This window comes from Mercenaria mercenaria, chromosome 6 (assembly GCF_021730395.1).
Source record: "Mercenaria mercenaria strain notata chromosome 6, MADL_Memer_1, whole genome shotgun sequence".
NCBI lineage: Eukaryota > Metazoa > Mollusca > Bivalvia > Venerida > Veneridae > Mercenaria > Mercenaria mercenaria.
In genome coordinates, this window is record NC_069366.1 from 43515395 (window position 1) to 43531144 (window position 15750).

The window sequence follows — 15750 nt, forward strand, 5'->3', positions numbered from 1 at the left end:
GTATAGTTTGTTTCTCATTAGAATTCATTGTTGATTCTTACTTATACGAAACTATAAAATTCGTTCAATATTTCGTCATCGGTAGTCATCACTGTTTTCGGAATTTCCACATTGGGACAGTATTTATTTTTAGAAACAGGGAATTTTTCAGGTTCATTTGGAGTTTGGAGTAAAATATACAGAAAACTAAGACTCTAAACGTCAAAACAGTATTAACTATTTATTAAGTTCTATTTTCAAAAGGAGTATGCTTTTAATGCCTAATAGAAACTGATCTTCCAGAAAGGAACAGAGGACAATTTAATTGTGAAAGGAAAGAAATGGCACACAGGGTGCCAAGTAATGTTAATATAGTGATTCCATCAAAAGAGCTTTTGATAGATAAAAGCGAAGATGGCCTTTTGGGTAGAGGTGGCTATGGTTTGGTTTACACAGGATTATATCGAGGGAGGACGAAAGTCGCAGTCAAAATGCTGAGTGATGATGGAGATATTCCCAAGCAGTATATATAGATCTACTATTTTTATATAGGCAGTGGCTAGAGAACCGGAATCGGTTCCCTAGACTGCGAACTTATTCGTCCGGAACTGGTTCTCTAAGCAAAATACCGTGCATAGGCTAGGGAACCGGAATTTTATTTCTATGTATAATACTGCCGAAATCCACTTTGTTTCTTTTGGTAAGTATCATGTGCATGTTCTTATCTTAAATAGTTAATTAATTTTACCATTTCAGCAAGCTATGCCCTTTTATTTATTTGTGTTTACTGTGTCTCCAGAAGTGTACTAGCCGCATACTGTCCGCCATATTGGAATGATAAAATAAACTAGTGCGAATGAATGCGAAATCGTCGACACTGGAGCCGAAATAAACTTGAAATTTAAACTTAAAAGGTATAAGACAACAAAAGAAACGATTAAAACAAAATAAGTAATTTCAGTATTGATTACATATCTTTGAATGTGAAATGCCGAGGTGTTACAAACCAGTATTTAAAGTGATCAAAGAATATGTATGAAGTTTTAAGGGCAATTGAATTAGTTTATTCATCTATAAACATGTAATGACGCAAATACAAACCAATATTATTTTATATTTCAATAATTTAAACATAATATAAGTTTAAAGCAAATAACATTTAAAAACTGCAAAGTAGTTTTCACGCATTCATTCGTACTAGTTTATATCATTTGAATACGGCAGACACGGTATATATGCGGCGAGTACACTCTGGGAGACAGTAAACGCAGATAAATGCAAGGGCATGGTAAAATTAATTAAGATAATAATATGCATGACATTTACCAAGAAACAAAGTGGATTTCGGCAGTATTATGCATAGAAATAAAATTCCGGTTCCCTAGCCTATGCACAGTGTTTTGCTTAGAGAACCAGTTCCGGACGAATAAGTTCGCAGGAAATTCTAGGGAACCGATTCCGGTTCTCTAGCCACTGCCTTTTATATATTAGACAGCTATAGTATTTTTATGGGGTTAAGTTACTCTTAGAAATAGTAACAGAAGAGCACTTAAATATATATTTTCTACGGCTATAAGTCGCTTTTATATTAGTCAAATAATAGGACATTTTGGGCCAGCATGATAACTTTTGACTTCCACTGTCCAGTCAGGCAGATGACAACTATAAAATAACAGATCATAAAAAAGGTCATCACAATAAGCCAAATAAGTGAGGCTACTTTTATATGAAATCAATCATTGTCAATTCTTCAAGACATATATATCTATGATTAAATCATATAGATACACAGTTTTAAATTTTCACTTTTGTCTCGGTAAAAAGGGGATGTTTGTTGGGGGGTGGTGAGGGAAGGAGGCTTTTATGTAGATGTATACAGCAACTTATGTTATGGTGAAAACTTTGATTTGTAATTCTTATGTACATGATTGTATGCTTTCAGTGAAGCACAGTACTTAGCTAAAAACAATAATATAATAAATAATAATGATTTATTATGGTAGAAACATGAATAAGATTCGAAGTTAAAACCTCAAAGATTTTGAAATGTTGATGTTGATATTCTACAGGAAAAATGTTTGTCTTTAACATATATACATGGGTAGTCAGCAAAAATCTCTCCCTGGAATGGATGGAACAACATACTTCCAGCCTACCAAACAACATGTTTAATAGGGAATCGATCTTACCGATTTTCGTCGCGAAGCGACGAAAATCGGGATCGAATCCCACTACGGTAACATACGAGGGTATCCAAACAACACATACTATCCAAATAAAAAAATATGGAGTTCCGGTTTAGACCATGGGCGTGCGACGACCCCGATGAAATTCGGGATATCACGGTCTTCGTTAATGTTAATAAGCGTCCGTCAGATCAGTAGGCGAAACGCAATATCCGCACAATAACATGTCTGCGACCCGAAAGAATATTCAAAGTAAGCTGTTAATTTTGTTGCGTCAGAAGCTAATCAGCCGGTAACGTGACTACACTGATATAATTTGAGATACAAACATGCTTTATTCCATACTGAGCAGCATTTTGAAACGGCGACATTTTGAACTTTTTTATATTTAGAGTGAGAGTGGATACACGTTACACTGGCGCCGACATTTTGAAAATTTGAGGAAACAAAAACATTCTCCAACGAGTTCTTCAGCTCGGGGAATGAGAGAATAGATTCACCTTTGTGTCGCTTTTCAGATCGTATTTTAATTCCTTTCCAGTACTTTAATTTCTTTGAACTTCTCTGTTACTAAGCCTATATTGAATTTTTAAAATTAAGAAATCCGTGATTTTACTTGCAGGCATGACTGATTAATGGAATTATTTTACTTTTATATAGAATATGGACGGCACTCCAGTACAGCATGTGCATGGTTGGCCTGTTGACAATTTTAGAAACGTGAGTAACTAACTTTCCATTGTTAAAAAATAATGTAAACAAACACCCCCCCCATAAATAGCATAGAAATTCCTTTTTTTTTTACATTTTATTTATTCATAAATTTTTGAAATGGGCCTTTTAGATTATTATTTCTTAAGGCTCGTCACTGCATGTATACACAGCAGTGTGCGAAATTCAGATTTGAATCCACTAGCCCATTTGGGCTACCAGTAGGAAATTTTTCAAGCCTGACACTTAGTCTAAATAATGAGACCTCGAGAGACCGATATTCCCTTTTGATATTATATTTTGCTACCTGAGGAGGCGGATATCGACAATCAAAAAAATAAACAAAATTTCAACTCTCGAGTACAATTATTTGGACTAGCCCGCCCACTAATTTCATTACCCCGAACTTTAACACCTTAAAATATAAAATACTTAATTTTTGCACCATAAACATTTTGTAAACTATAACGCCCGATTTTTTTAGATCGGCATTTGACAATTACTGCTACTCCGGACTTTTGACCAATTTGCAAGATATAATAACGAGTGCTGAATACACATTACACACACAGATCGGGGTTGTCAATAAGAAACCGGCCGCCGGCCAAAAATGGACGGTTCAAATGGCATTGGGCCGGTTCAAATTCCCCAAAAAAAAAAAAAATCGGGCCTAAAGCTTAACCCGCCGACCACAGTATTTTTAAAGTTTTTTTCACGATCTGCCCATGAAAATATAATTTGTATAAAGAACTCTCCATCTAGTCTAAAAATCGATATTACCCGCGGCCGTTCCGTTCATAATACACAGCGTGTCATCACGGGTGATGTTCAATCTTAATTGCCGAGCGACATGTCATAGTGTACACGTATTCCATACAATGCCAAACGTGCCTGCGATCTTTGATTGAGTTAAAACACGCGATAAACCAATGACCGTTTTTGGATGTAGAATGCGTGACGAAATTTTATCGGCAAAACTATTTAAGCTCCGCCTTTACAAATGAAAGAATACTACTAAAAATTCACGAAATCGGAGCAACGTCAAAGAGAAGAAAATCATGTTTTCACAGACTGAATTAATATTAGAGATCTACATGAAAAAATATTCATCAGTTATCGTTAGTGTCAAAATTATTATTTTGTGCAAAAAAACTTCGGAAGGAGTGATGTGACATCCGCATTAATTTCCGAAAAAATTTGAAATCATGAGTGACGGCCCCGATTTAAAAGGAAAATACAACAAAAAAACAAAACAAAGAAATTATCCACAAGCTCCTTTATATTTAATAATCCAACATCGCTTATAACTAATCTGTAAACAACAATTTTCGGATATTTCACACCTATTTATCCCTGTCGAGTGCTGTTTATTGCATTATATAACAAAACCAGGGTGTTGATTATAAATGTGTGACAACTCACAACTGAGACGGATATTTTATTTCTATAAAAAAATATTTTACACAATCAAATTAGATCAGAAAATATATTGGCTTTTACCTTTTTCTAGAAGTTTTTGAAATCGAAAGTACAGTAGTTGTCGCGGTATCAGTCGGCCGATTTTGATAAATATTTCTCTTAAATCATTTTAATAAGAGGAAATGTCATGGTAAATTTTTATATCAGATACTGTCAAAGGCTATTAAACTGTCTTTGCACCATCATAATTTGTCAAACACATCCTTTAAACAGGAGATTTGGTCTATGTCTATGAAAGTGTAACAGTATCCCGACATACAATTTTGGATATCTGGATTTTGATCAATAAAAAATCGAGACTAGGGGTTTTGGATAGGGATAGGCCAGGGGATGAGAATCAAACAGTTAATTTTCTATGCCTAAACTTGTTTTTTCTAACTCTGTACATTTTGTTTTGATGGTTTTAACAGTGACATTTTTGTCATGCCAATTGTAAAAAATTCATCTGGGGAATCTTGTTCCCCACAAAAGAAATATGAGTACAGGTTTAATTCTGAGTAGAGTTTTGAATTTAGATATACAGTAGTGCAATAACTATTTGATTTTGCAAAGTACAACAAAGAGTTGAAGTGTGGTGACAAATTAGATATTAGCATTTCAGGACTTGAAAAATGCATTCATGAACATGTAAACAGGTAAACTCATATTTATTATTATCTCCAAATTTACCTGGTGAGCTCATAAAAATGTGAAAATAAGGGTATATTGTATTTAAAAATGCAGTGGAAAAGATGTTCTTAAATGCTTCCAAAATGCCCCAGAATGCAGGAAATGAAGCGCTGAATTTCAAAATTTTTCGGGGGAGCATGCCCCCCGGACCCCCCTAGCTGGCCGCCTACTTTTCTATTTCAGCCTGTTCAACAAAAAATTATTGACAACCCTGACAGATAGCATAATTTAAGCTCTGCCTACTGCAGGTACTTGTGAGAGGTGATTGTATTCAGCCAATTAGCGCTGTGGTTACATCTTTGACACTTCGTATTTGATTGTCAACACGTGAGAGAGCAAAAAAAAAACACAACAATTCAATAAGCATTCCTCAGTCTGGACTATGCGTGATGCCTTCTTAGTGTTTATTAATGGAGATCATATGAAATCACCATGCTGTACGAGTTTGTTTAATTAGCATGATTTTTAAAACAAATTTATAGGAAAATTTAGTAGCCTGGTCGGGCTTGTACCTGCGGAAAATCGGTAGCCCGAGTTGAAATTTGGTAGCCACAGGCTGTCAGACTACCGCGAATTTCGAACACTGACACAGTGTTTTAAGTTGAGCTTATGATTCTGCCAATAAGCTGTGCTCGGCCTAAATATAGGGAATCGGATCGGCTTATAGAAAAAAATATAGATTTTAAACAGGCTGGAAACATTGCCCGATCAGACTTTCGACATAAAAACTAACATTTTTTGAAAAATAGTAAAGATATTTCTTTCAAACTTGGTTCATCTGTTCATATGACACAAATTGAAATAAAAATAACTTGGTTGCCTTCAGTTTTGGTAGAATTATTTCCCCTTTTCAGATTTTTATGACGCATAATTTTTGAAGTCCAAAAAATTGTGTTAATGCATTACATTATGCTATTGGCATTTGTTTCATTTATTCCACACTTATTTGACACCGTGCAAATTGTCAACAGTCAGGATAGCGTTGATAAGCGCAACTTGGCGCAGACATGCAATTCGGCTCGATCTTTCTTTGGAATATATGTAATACTGTTTACATGTCCTACTGATACAACCACATTTTAAAATAAATTCTTCTTGATACATCCACATTTTAAAATAAAGTCATATCTGATCCCTAACAAGTTTGTAATTACAAAACTACAGCCCTTAATCTGGAGTTCTGAAGCATGCTCGATTAGTTGGTCAGAATTATGAAGGAATTGAATTTAAACTGTTCCATAAATGCAAGAGTTTAAGAGTTTGTCAGAACCATAATCATGCAGAAGATGTAATTACTTTCACAAATCACAGGGCTCAAATTTTGGACTCGCTAAATGCAAGTCAATTTCATGGAATGCAAGTTAAAATCAAAATTTCACACAATTTATTTTGCAAATACAAATAATTTAGTCAAAATTGTTGCGGTTTTTGTTAATGTTTGTAGATTCGCTTTCATTTGAGGATAACAGAAAACACATCTTTTTTTGGTTAGCCATTTTTTATTGAATGGATTACTGATTATGAAGAAATGTAGAGGTCTATCTTATAATTAAATCTAGAATGCAGGCTATCTTACTAATTCGTACATGTATACAGTTGAATAGCTATTTATAATATTAGGTACGAAAATTTGCCTTGCCGTAGTTTCAGCCAGTAGTTAAGTTACGCCATCAATGATGCGTTCCGAATTACTTTGAAGGTTATTTTGAGTTATAACGAACAAAATTGTACGCCAAGGAAAACCGTGCAAACAATATTGATGTTCTAGCATGATTTTTTAGGATATTCTAATTCTTAATTGAAAGTCTAAATTTGCAAATAGATTTCAGACTAAGCAACAAGAAAAAAAGCTACATGCTACAATTTTTATGTTGGTCAAAAAAGTTAAACTGAAGCCGCTCACATTACTTTTTGGTCGATGCATTCAGTTCCTGTTCCCCTAGGAATCCCAGTCGAGCATGTCCCAACAATATGATGAAGTATTTTGAGGGTATGAGCTAGACCAGTTGTTTTATGGTTCAAAATTCAGCTTTAAGTTCAGGCATGTGAAATTGGTGTCAGGCTTGGAAAATTTTCTATCTGGTTGCCAGCATGGGTTAGTTGAAATCTGAATTTTGTACACTGCACACATACTCAAATACGTTTAAAGTTATATGTTTATGAATCATGACCATCAGATACCAATAAACAATTGTAGCATTTTGTCAGCTCCTGTGTTCATACTAAACTGAGGAAGGCAGAACAGATTCTTCTAGCTGATTACCAGTCTGTTTTTGCCTTTTAATGATACCGAGCAAAGTGAAGGTCATAGACCACCAAGTCAGAAAGGTACCTGGAATTCACTGGGTTAAAGTAATGTTTGGCTGTTCTGGCTGGTCAGTCGTGTAAACAAACCTACTCATACAGTGACTTTTCTTTTTTCAAAACTGAAATTTTTAACCGCATTTACTTCGTTTCATTATACATTTTGACAAAATTTGCTACTGTTTTATTTTCATTAAAAAAAGTTTTATTTAAATGGTATTATGCGCATCTTACTGCACATAGTGTGTTTTGGGCGAATGTTCTATAAACGCAATTTTCGGTTACTGTACATTAAAATGTGTTAAATCAACGATGATGCCGCATAAGCATTTGAAATTGATGCTTTAGAAATAAAGAAATGGACTAATAAAATAATAGTTATTTTCTTCAATCTTCTACGAAGTGATCTCCCTTACCTATAGGTAAAGATTTCTGAAGTTGAAGGGAAGCAACTCTTTCGTGCAGTTCGACTTTTTTTAAAATGACCGCCCCAGTCCAAATAAGAAAAGTCATATTTGGAAAGTTATTATTTCGTACAGGTAACAAAATAGTTTAGTATATTGGGTTAAAAGCTATAATTTTCTACACCATGTTTACACACACATTTATTTCAGCCAGATTTTTATTTGAAAAATGTCCATAATTCCACTTTAACAAATTTCTCCCGCCATGCCAATGATATAATTGGGGTCATCTTATTGGCATGAAATTGAAAAACTGCGAAACGGATATTAGCTCTTAGACCTTTGAAATTTCAAAACAGCTGGTTGCCCATGTTTTCTTAATTTGCTCCCTTTTCACTATTTTCAGGCATCTTGGTCTATTATACAGAGTATTGTTGTACTGCTCCAAAGTGCTTGTTGACAGACTGAAACCACTTGCTTGCGGCTCATAAGGTATTTCTATCATTCTGTTTCTTTATCATGTAGTTGCAGCTGTGGGAAGCAGTTTCAATCATTCAAAAAGTATGATATACTGTATACAAATTAGTATTTGGGTGAACAGATTTTTGCGATTGAGTCAGTGCATAGAATCAAATACCAAGGAACATTAGGCATAAAAAAATTGTCTGTTTCCTGTATCCTGACCTACCATAAATTATTGGCCCGACCCTAAATGGACGGTCCGTCCGCCTTTGTCTTTGAGAACATTTTTTTCAACTTTTTGATAAAAGTTGCAAAACTGCACTTTTTATGCTTTAAACATGGACAGTGATGTTATAAATCAACTTACTGATGCTCTAGAGGCATAACCCCCCCTATTGTATTCATTTTTTGACAAAAAAATTTAATTTCCAAAAAGTCTCCCTATAAATATTTTAAAAAATCCGAAGAAAAAGTTTTTCCGACCGACCTACCCTAATTTATTTTAGCTGTTACTGGAAAAAATTTTTTTTTAGACTTAAGTAAAGACTCCATTTCATTTTCTTGATGATAAAGCATTTCTGGACAAAACCATAAAATTTAATACATGTATGCAATTTAAACAATTATTAGCTCAATCACCTGTCACAGGTGACAACATGAGTTGATGCCCGTCATGTGCCAACAATTTGTAAAAAATCTTCTTCAGAACCTCGGGGCAGATTTACACCAAACTTCACAGAATGTTTCTTTGGGTGGTCCTCTTTCAAAATTACCCAAAGAATTTAATTCCATATAGAACTGACCGGGAAAAAAAAAACTTTGAAAATGATTTCTTGTCAGAAATTGTTAGCTGGCAGGGCTTTTCATCCTTATATGACAGAGGCCTGTATTCGGCCACTTCCCAATCCAAAAATATTGCATTTTTTCCCCAACATCCCAAAATGAAAGGTAACATTTCCCAAAAATCACATCAACAAATGGTTTAATTTGTGACAGGAGGAAGCGGTTCTCAGATATTGATTTTTTAGCTCACCTGTCACAAAGTGACAAGGTGAGCTTTTGTGATAGCGCGGCGTCCGTCGTCTGTCCGTGCTTCGATAAACTTTTGCTTGTGACCACTCTGTAGGTCACATTTTTCATGGGATCTTTATGAAAGTTGGTTAGGGTCTCTTTTTATCAATTTACAATATTTGATTTCTGTTTTACAGGTTCACTTCTTGAGAGCAGGCAGCTACAAAATGGAAGGTCAACAAATCCAGTATACTTGAAAAGCAAGAAAGAAACACCAGAAAATATAAAAAGACAGAAGAACAAGGGAACTTTAAAAAAAAAAACTTTTAAGGATAGGAATTCAGGATTTATTTAGAAACTAAATTTATTTTGAGAAGAGCAGTGTTTGACAAAGCGCTCTGTTACTTTAAGAGATAATGTATTATCACATTGGTTTTGTTATTGTCGAGCCCGCTTGTGGAAGCGAAGACATAGTTGTCCAAATGTCTATTTGGCATATGTGCGTGCGTGCGTCCGTCCATCCGGATTTGTTTGTCCGGACCATAATTTGGACATGCATGGAGCAATCTTGTTTATGTATAGTATGAATGTTAACCTCAGTGAGACGGAGTGTCATGCGCAAGCCCCAGGTTCCTATCTCAAAGGTCAAGATCACACTTACAGGTCAAAGGTCAAATTCAGAAATGACTGTCCGGAGCATTTCTTCTTCATGCATGGAGGGATTTTGATGTAACTTGGCACAATTGTTCACCATCATGAGATGGAGTGTATTGCGCAAGAACCAGGTCCCTAGGTCTAAGGTCAAGGTCACACTTAGAGGTCAAAGGATACAAGAATGACAACTTTGTCTGGAGCATTTCTTCTTCATGCATGGATGGACTTTGATGTAACTTGGCACAAATGTTCACCACCATGAGATGGAGTTCATACGGAAGAACCAGGTCCCTAGGTCTAAGGTCAGGTCACACTTAGAGGTCAAAATTCAGATACAAAAATGACTGTCTGGAGCATTTCTTTTTGATGCATAGATGGATTTTGATGTAACTTGGCACAATTGTTCATCATCATGCGACGGAATGTCATGCAAAAGATCCTAGAATTACTTCCCTTTGTTGTTACTATAAATAGCTTACATTTGTAACTTTTTTATTACTGGTCGTAGGGAAAAATCAAGACTACTTTTCTGCAGTACAACATGCATGTTACATCCAATTTTTAGGTGTATTTTGACCTATCTCTGCTGGTGCGGATTTTTTTTAATTTTTTTTTTTTTAATTTTTTTTTTAAATTTTACGTTCCTTTGTTGTTACTGTAAAAAAACTTTTATTGTAACTTTTTGCAATCTCTTTTATTTGGCATAAATGTTTGCCTCAATGAGACAAGGAGTGTCATGCACAACTCCCAGTCCTTTTGACAGCTGGCGGGCTTGACATATTGGGCCCCTGGGGATCTAGTTCTCATATTTTTCATGAGATTTTAAAGAGAATGTTCTGTTTTACCCCCATGTAGTAAGCTTGTTTGTCTTTCAGTCAGTAGGTTTTCATGGCTTCCAGGTGATAACTCATGAAAAGCTTGACCCCTTTAAATATTTTTTTACATAGTTACAGGTCAAGTTCGACTTCGGGGTCAGTAGGTCAAAGGTCAAGATAACTTGCAAACGCTTTGGCCCGGGATCATAGCTTTTGTAACACAGGTTGTAACATGATAAAATACAGGTTGTTTGAATTTGAGGTCAATAGATCAAAGGTCAAGGTCACAGTGACCTTGAACAGTTGAGCCGTTTTGAATGATAACTTGAGACCTTGAGCCTAGGATGATAAAGTTTGGTACACAGGTGTCACATCATGAAATACAGGTCAAGTTTTATTTTGAGGTCAGTAGGTCAAGGTCACAATAAGGCAAAACAGTGAAATGTTTTTCAGATTATAACTTGAGAATGCTTGTGCCTAGGATCATGAAAATTGTTAGGGAGGTTGATTATGACCAGCAGGTGACCCTAATGATGTTGAGGTCACAGGTAAAGGTCACACTGACCCGGTTCTTTAAAATGATGCACGGAGGGGCACATGGGGTCTTCCTCCACCATTAAAACTGGAAAGTCGCCATATGACCTATCCTGTGTCGGTGTGATGTTAAGTTCAACAAAATAAATAACTGTTCTTTAAAACGGGTTTTGGACAATAACTTCAGGATGCTTTGGATGAGAAACACAAAATTTAGTACAAAGTTGGTTTTGACCAGCAGATTACCTGTATTGATTTAGAGTTCCAAAGGTCAGGATGACCCGGAACATTTAAACCTTTTCCATACAACAACTTGAGAACACTTTGGCGGAGGATCATGAAACTATAGAGATTGAATTTGAGGTCATTAGGTCATAGCTCAAGAAAATGCTGCTTTGATATTGGCTTAGTTCTGTGATAAGGCCATATTGTAGAGTATAATTCGTCACTCCAGTGACAACTCTAGCGTTTAGCTCACCTGAGCACAAAGTGCTCAAGGTGAGCTTTTGTGATAGCCCTGCGTCCGTCCGTCGTCAACAATTTGACTGTTAACACTCTAGAGGTCACAATTTTGACCTAATCTTTATGAAACTTGGTCAGAATGTTACCTCAAAAAAATCTTGGACACATTTGATATTGGGTTATCTTGGATCAAAAACTAGGTCACCAAGTCAAATCAAAGGAAAAGCTTGTTAACACCGTAGAGGTCACATTAAAGGCTATATCTTCATGAAACTTGGTCAGAATGTTAATCTTTATGATCTCAAGGTCCCGTTTGAATCTGGGTTATGTAGGGTCAAAAATTAGGTCACTAGGTCAAATCAAAGGAAAAAAACTAGTTTACACTCCAGAAGCCAAATTTATGACCATATCTTAATCTTAATGAAACTTTGTCAGAATTTTAATCTTGATGATCTATAGGCCAAGTTAAATCTAGTTCAGGTGGGATTAAAAATTCGGTCACTAGGTCAAATCAAAGGAACAGCTCGTTAACACTCCAGAGGCCACATTATGACTGCATCTTCATGAAACTTCACCAAAATGTTAATCTTGATGATCTTTCAGTCAAGTTTGAATCTGGGACATGTGGGGTCAAAAACTAGGTCACCAAGTCAAACCAAAGGAAAAGCTAGTTAACTCTTTAGAGGCTACATTTATGATCATATCTTAATGTAACTTGGTCAGAATGTTGATCTTGATGATCTTTATGTCAATATGTCAGGTGAGCGATACAGGGCCATCATGGCCCCTCTTGTTTATTTGTTCTTGTTGTAAGAGAAATTGTACATTTTAGAAAACAGATTACAGCAAGTCACATTTTCTTTATTTTGACAATACTTATTTCAAAGCCTGACAAAAGCATCCAGTACTGTTATTAAAAGTTGTTATTCACAGTTCAGCTATATTTCATGTATGGATAAAACAAGTTGTGTGATCTGTGATCATTATAAATGTGTATACAGATAAAACTTAAACATGTGAACAGTTTATTCAATAAATAAAGTGTAATGCAATTCTTTTTGATGTGTATATAAAAACAAAATTAGGATTTGTTTTTACCAGTAATTTCAGAATTACAATTAACACAAATAGATAAAACCAAGCCTGCACAAGAAGGCTAATATGTCTCCCTAGACTGAGCTCTTAACCTGCCGTGGTGCAAATACATTGTTGATGTGTGTCTGTCTGTTAAGTCTTGTTAACAGTGAGTTGCAATCTAGTAACTTTTCAGTTTGTATGATTTTTAGCTCACCTGAGCACAGTGTGAGCTGTTGTGATCACCTTAAGTCTGTCATTGTGCTTCTCAACAGTTTGCTTGTTATTAAACACCCTAGTAGACAGTTTTTTTTTTAAATGTTAAAGGGATGAGTTGAAGTCTGATCGATTCCCGATTGAGGCAGTGCCTTATTTCATATTATTTATTTCCCCAACACATGCAGTCTAAGCTGAAACAACTGTATCCATTTATGTTATCACCCAGGGCTGAACTAGTTCCAAGGGATATCAGTCCCTACCATGACTCATACCCAGGTTTCTAGAATTTTTGCTTGTAAATGTTCTATTTAAAACATAGGCAAAACATTTGATTTAACTTTACAGACGAAGAAATGATCTGAAGAAAGAAGCACGCCGACTTAGAGATGCATGTGATCATCCGTATATTCTTGACTTGATTGGTGTTGTCATGGAAACAAACAACTATAGCCTTGTCTTGGAGTATATGCACTTTGGAACTTGCAGTTCATTTATAAAGAATTACATTGGTATGCCATGGAGAATTGATGAAATTTGATTTTCTGCATTATTTAGCTGTCACTAATGAGATCATTTCAACAAATGCTAATGTCTTGAAAGAAATAAAGTATCATTTCATCAGAATTAGTATTGGCACACTCAGAATTAGTATTGGTACACTAGTTATGGTGTATTAGTTGCTTGGAAGAAAACTTTGTTTTAACTGATTGTGAAATTTAATTTACATATTGTGAATTGTTAAATTTGTGGGGGACTTAGTTATGAGGATTTTGAAGTTGTGTCAATCCATGAAGTTAAATATAAACAAACAAACAAAATAACTATTCATTTTATCTGGAAAAGTTTAAATCCGCAAATTAATATCCTATGAAACAGCTGATTTGGCTGAAATCATAAAATTTCATGCCCATGAAAATTAAATGATTTCACCGAAATACCATGATTATACCAGTATGTAGTTGTACATTGTATGTTTATAGTTGGGACTCCTGTGCGTGTACAGTTTGCTCAGCAGGTAATATCAGCAATGGCATGGCTTCACTCCCGTACACCACCAGTAAAACACCTTGATCTAAAAGCAGAAAATGTGCTGATCAACAATAATTTTGTTGCCAAGGTAAGTTAAGGTAATTTAAAGGTAAGCTTTATTAAACATACAACCAACAATGTATCCAGTAGCAGATACTATTTTATCTGGGCATATTTTACAGTGTATGTATTTAACCATATTTTTTGTTGCCACTTGAGTGGCATACGAGTTACTCCTTCAGACGATTGTAATTAAAAGTTTGAGTAAAGTATAAAATACAGAAGGTTCCCTGGTTCTTCAGTTTGCCAGGAGAAAATACTTGGTCTAACAATGGTCAGACTTCTTGTGATAATTGTTTGTGGTCTTTAGATGACCTTTATTATTTTAAGGGTCAGCAGGTCAAAGGTCAAGGTCACAGAGACCTTGAGACTGAAAAAAAGTTTCAACAAAATAAGTAAAGAACACTTTAGTCTACAATCATCAAACTTCATAGGGTGATTGGCTATGGTCAGCAGTAGGTCAAAGGTCAAGGTAACAGTTTCTGTTAAATAATTAGAGCTTGGTTTCATGGGATGAGTGACTGTGGTCTGTAGATGACCCTTATTGTTTTGTGAACCTGTAGGTCAAAGGTCACTGTGACCTTGACACTGAAAACAGATCCTGCTTGATAACGTAAGAACCCTTTAGCCAACTGCCTTTAAACTTGGATTAAACAGGATTTTACAAATCTTTTATTACTCTGCTTTTCACTTCTTAATGATAAACATATTACATCAGAATCAGTGAAAATACAAATACTAAAGTTTTTACCCCAATGGAAAGTGAGTAGCTTTAACTGCAAAATGTTAAAAATCACATCTTTTTAATAAATTATATATGGTAGAAATTGCGGCCTTTATTATAAACATACTAGCATATAATATTTTGAAAAGTGTCCATTAAGGTTAAAAAGAACTTATTCAAAGGCCTTTGTAGTAAAATTTCTCAGGTACTTTCGAAATGATGTACAAAACAGGGTGTGTACCAATATTAATAACAAGCAGCCACATATTTGGTAGTGTAAACTAGTGGTAAATGATGTTATTTTCATCTTTCAACCAAAGTGTGCACAGGTACTATTAAATTCAATGAGTTCAGAAGTTTTTCATTGAGCTTTTAGAAAAGTGCTCATGTGTTTATTTTTTGCAAAACAAGTTTACTGCCACTATTTAATATAACAAAGCATAATTTATACAAATGCTTGTAGTTGTTTCTTTTATGAACAGATCAGTGACTTTGGTCTGTCAGAGTGGAGAACAGTTACCATGGCTTTCAGCAGGACAGGGCCAGTGATAGGTAGAGGCCCTCGATGTGGAACTCTTTCACATATTCCTCCTGAAGTTTTCATGGATATCAACAAAAAAGGAGCTGTGGAAGAGGATGTGTATGCATTTGGAGTAACACTATGGGAGATATTCTCTGGAACAGTTCCATTTCGAAGTATGTTATTTAAAACTACTTTATATTAAATAATATTCACGGTGCTTGTTTCACTGATATGTATTTGCCACATGTGAATTAAAATCATTTTTAGCTCACCTGAGCCAAAGGCTTATGGTGAGGTTTTGTAACCGCTCGATGTCCGTCGTCTGTCGTGTTTAGTGCGTCAAGTGTATGTCAACAATTTCTAATTTAAAAAAAATCTTCTTCAAAACCACTGGGCAGAATTACAGCAATCTTCACAGGAATGATCCTTGGGTGGCCCCTTTCAAAATTGT

The 15750-nt window shown here is 35.2% G+C and overlaps 1 protein-coding gene and 1 long non-coding RNA gene across 4 annotated transcripts in view; both read left to right on the forward strand.

Moving 5' to 3' along the window:
• The first annotated feature begins 101 nt into the window (after positions 1 to 101).
• LOC123549157 (receptor-interacting serine/threonine-protein kinase 1-like) overlaps positions 102 to 15750 on the forward strand; it is a 57476-nt gene continuing 41827 nt past the window's right edge. The window contains exons 1-4 of the mRNA XM_053545670.1: positions 102 to 502; positions 13309 to 13472; positions 13944 to 14080; positions 15259 to 15472. Coding sequence (XP_053401645.1) covers positions 321 to 502; positions 13309 to 13472; positions 13944 to 14080; positions 15259 to 15472 — 697 coding nt within the window. The 5' untranslated portion in view covers positions 102 to 320. The remainder of the gene's footprint in view (positions 503 to 13308; positions 13473 to 13943; positions 14081 to 15258; positions 15473 to 15750) is intronic.
• Positions 2134 to 10473, forward strand: LOC128557697 (uncharacterized). Of its 3 annotated transcripts, none has more exons than XR_008371329.1 (4): positions 2134 to 2417; positions 2826 to 2885; positions 8139 to 8224; positions 9403 to 10130. It is a non-coding gene; the product is annotated as an uncharacterized LOC128557697 (long non-coding RNA). The 3 variants fall into 3 exon arrangements; XR_008371328.1 differs by lacking the exon at positions 2134 to 2417 and adding an exon at positions 10167 to 10473 and having other exon boundaries at positions 2484 to 2885; positions 9403 to 10011; XR_008371327.1 differs by lacking the exon at positions 2134 to 2417 and having other exon boundaries at positions 2567 to 2885; positions 9403 to 10129.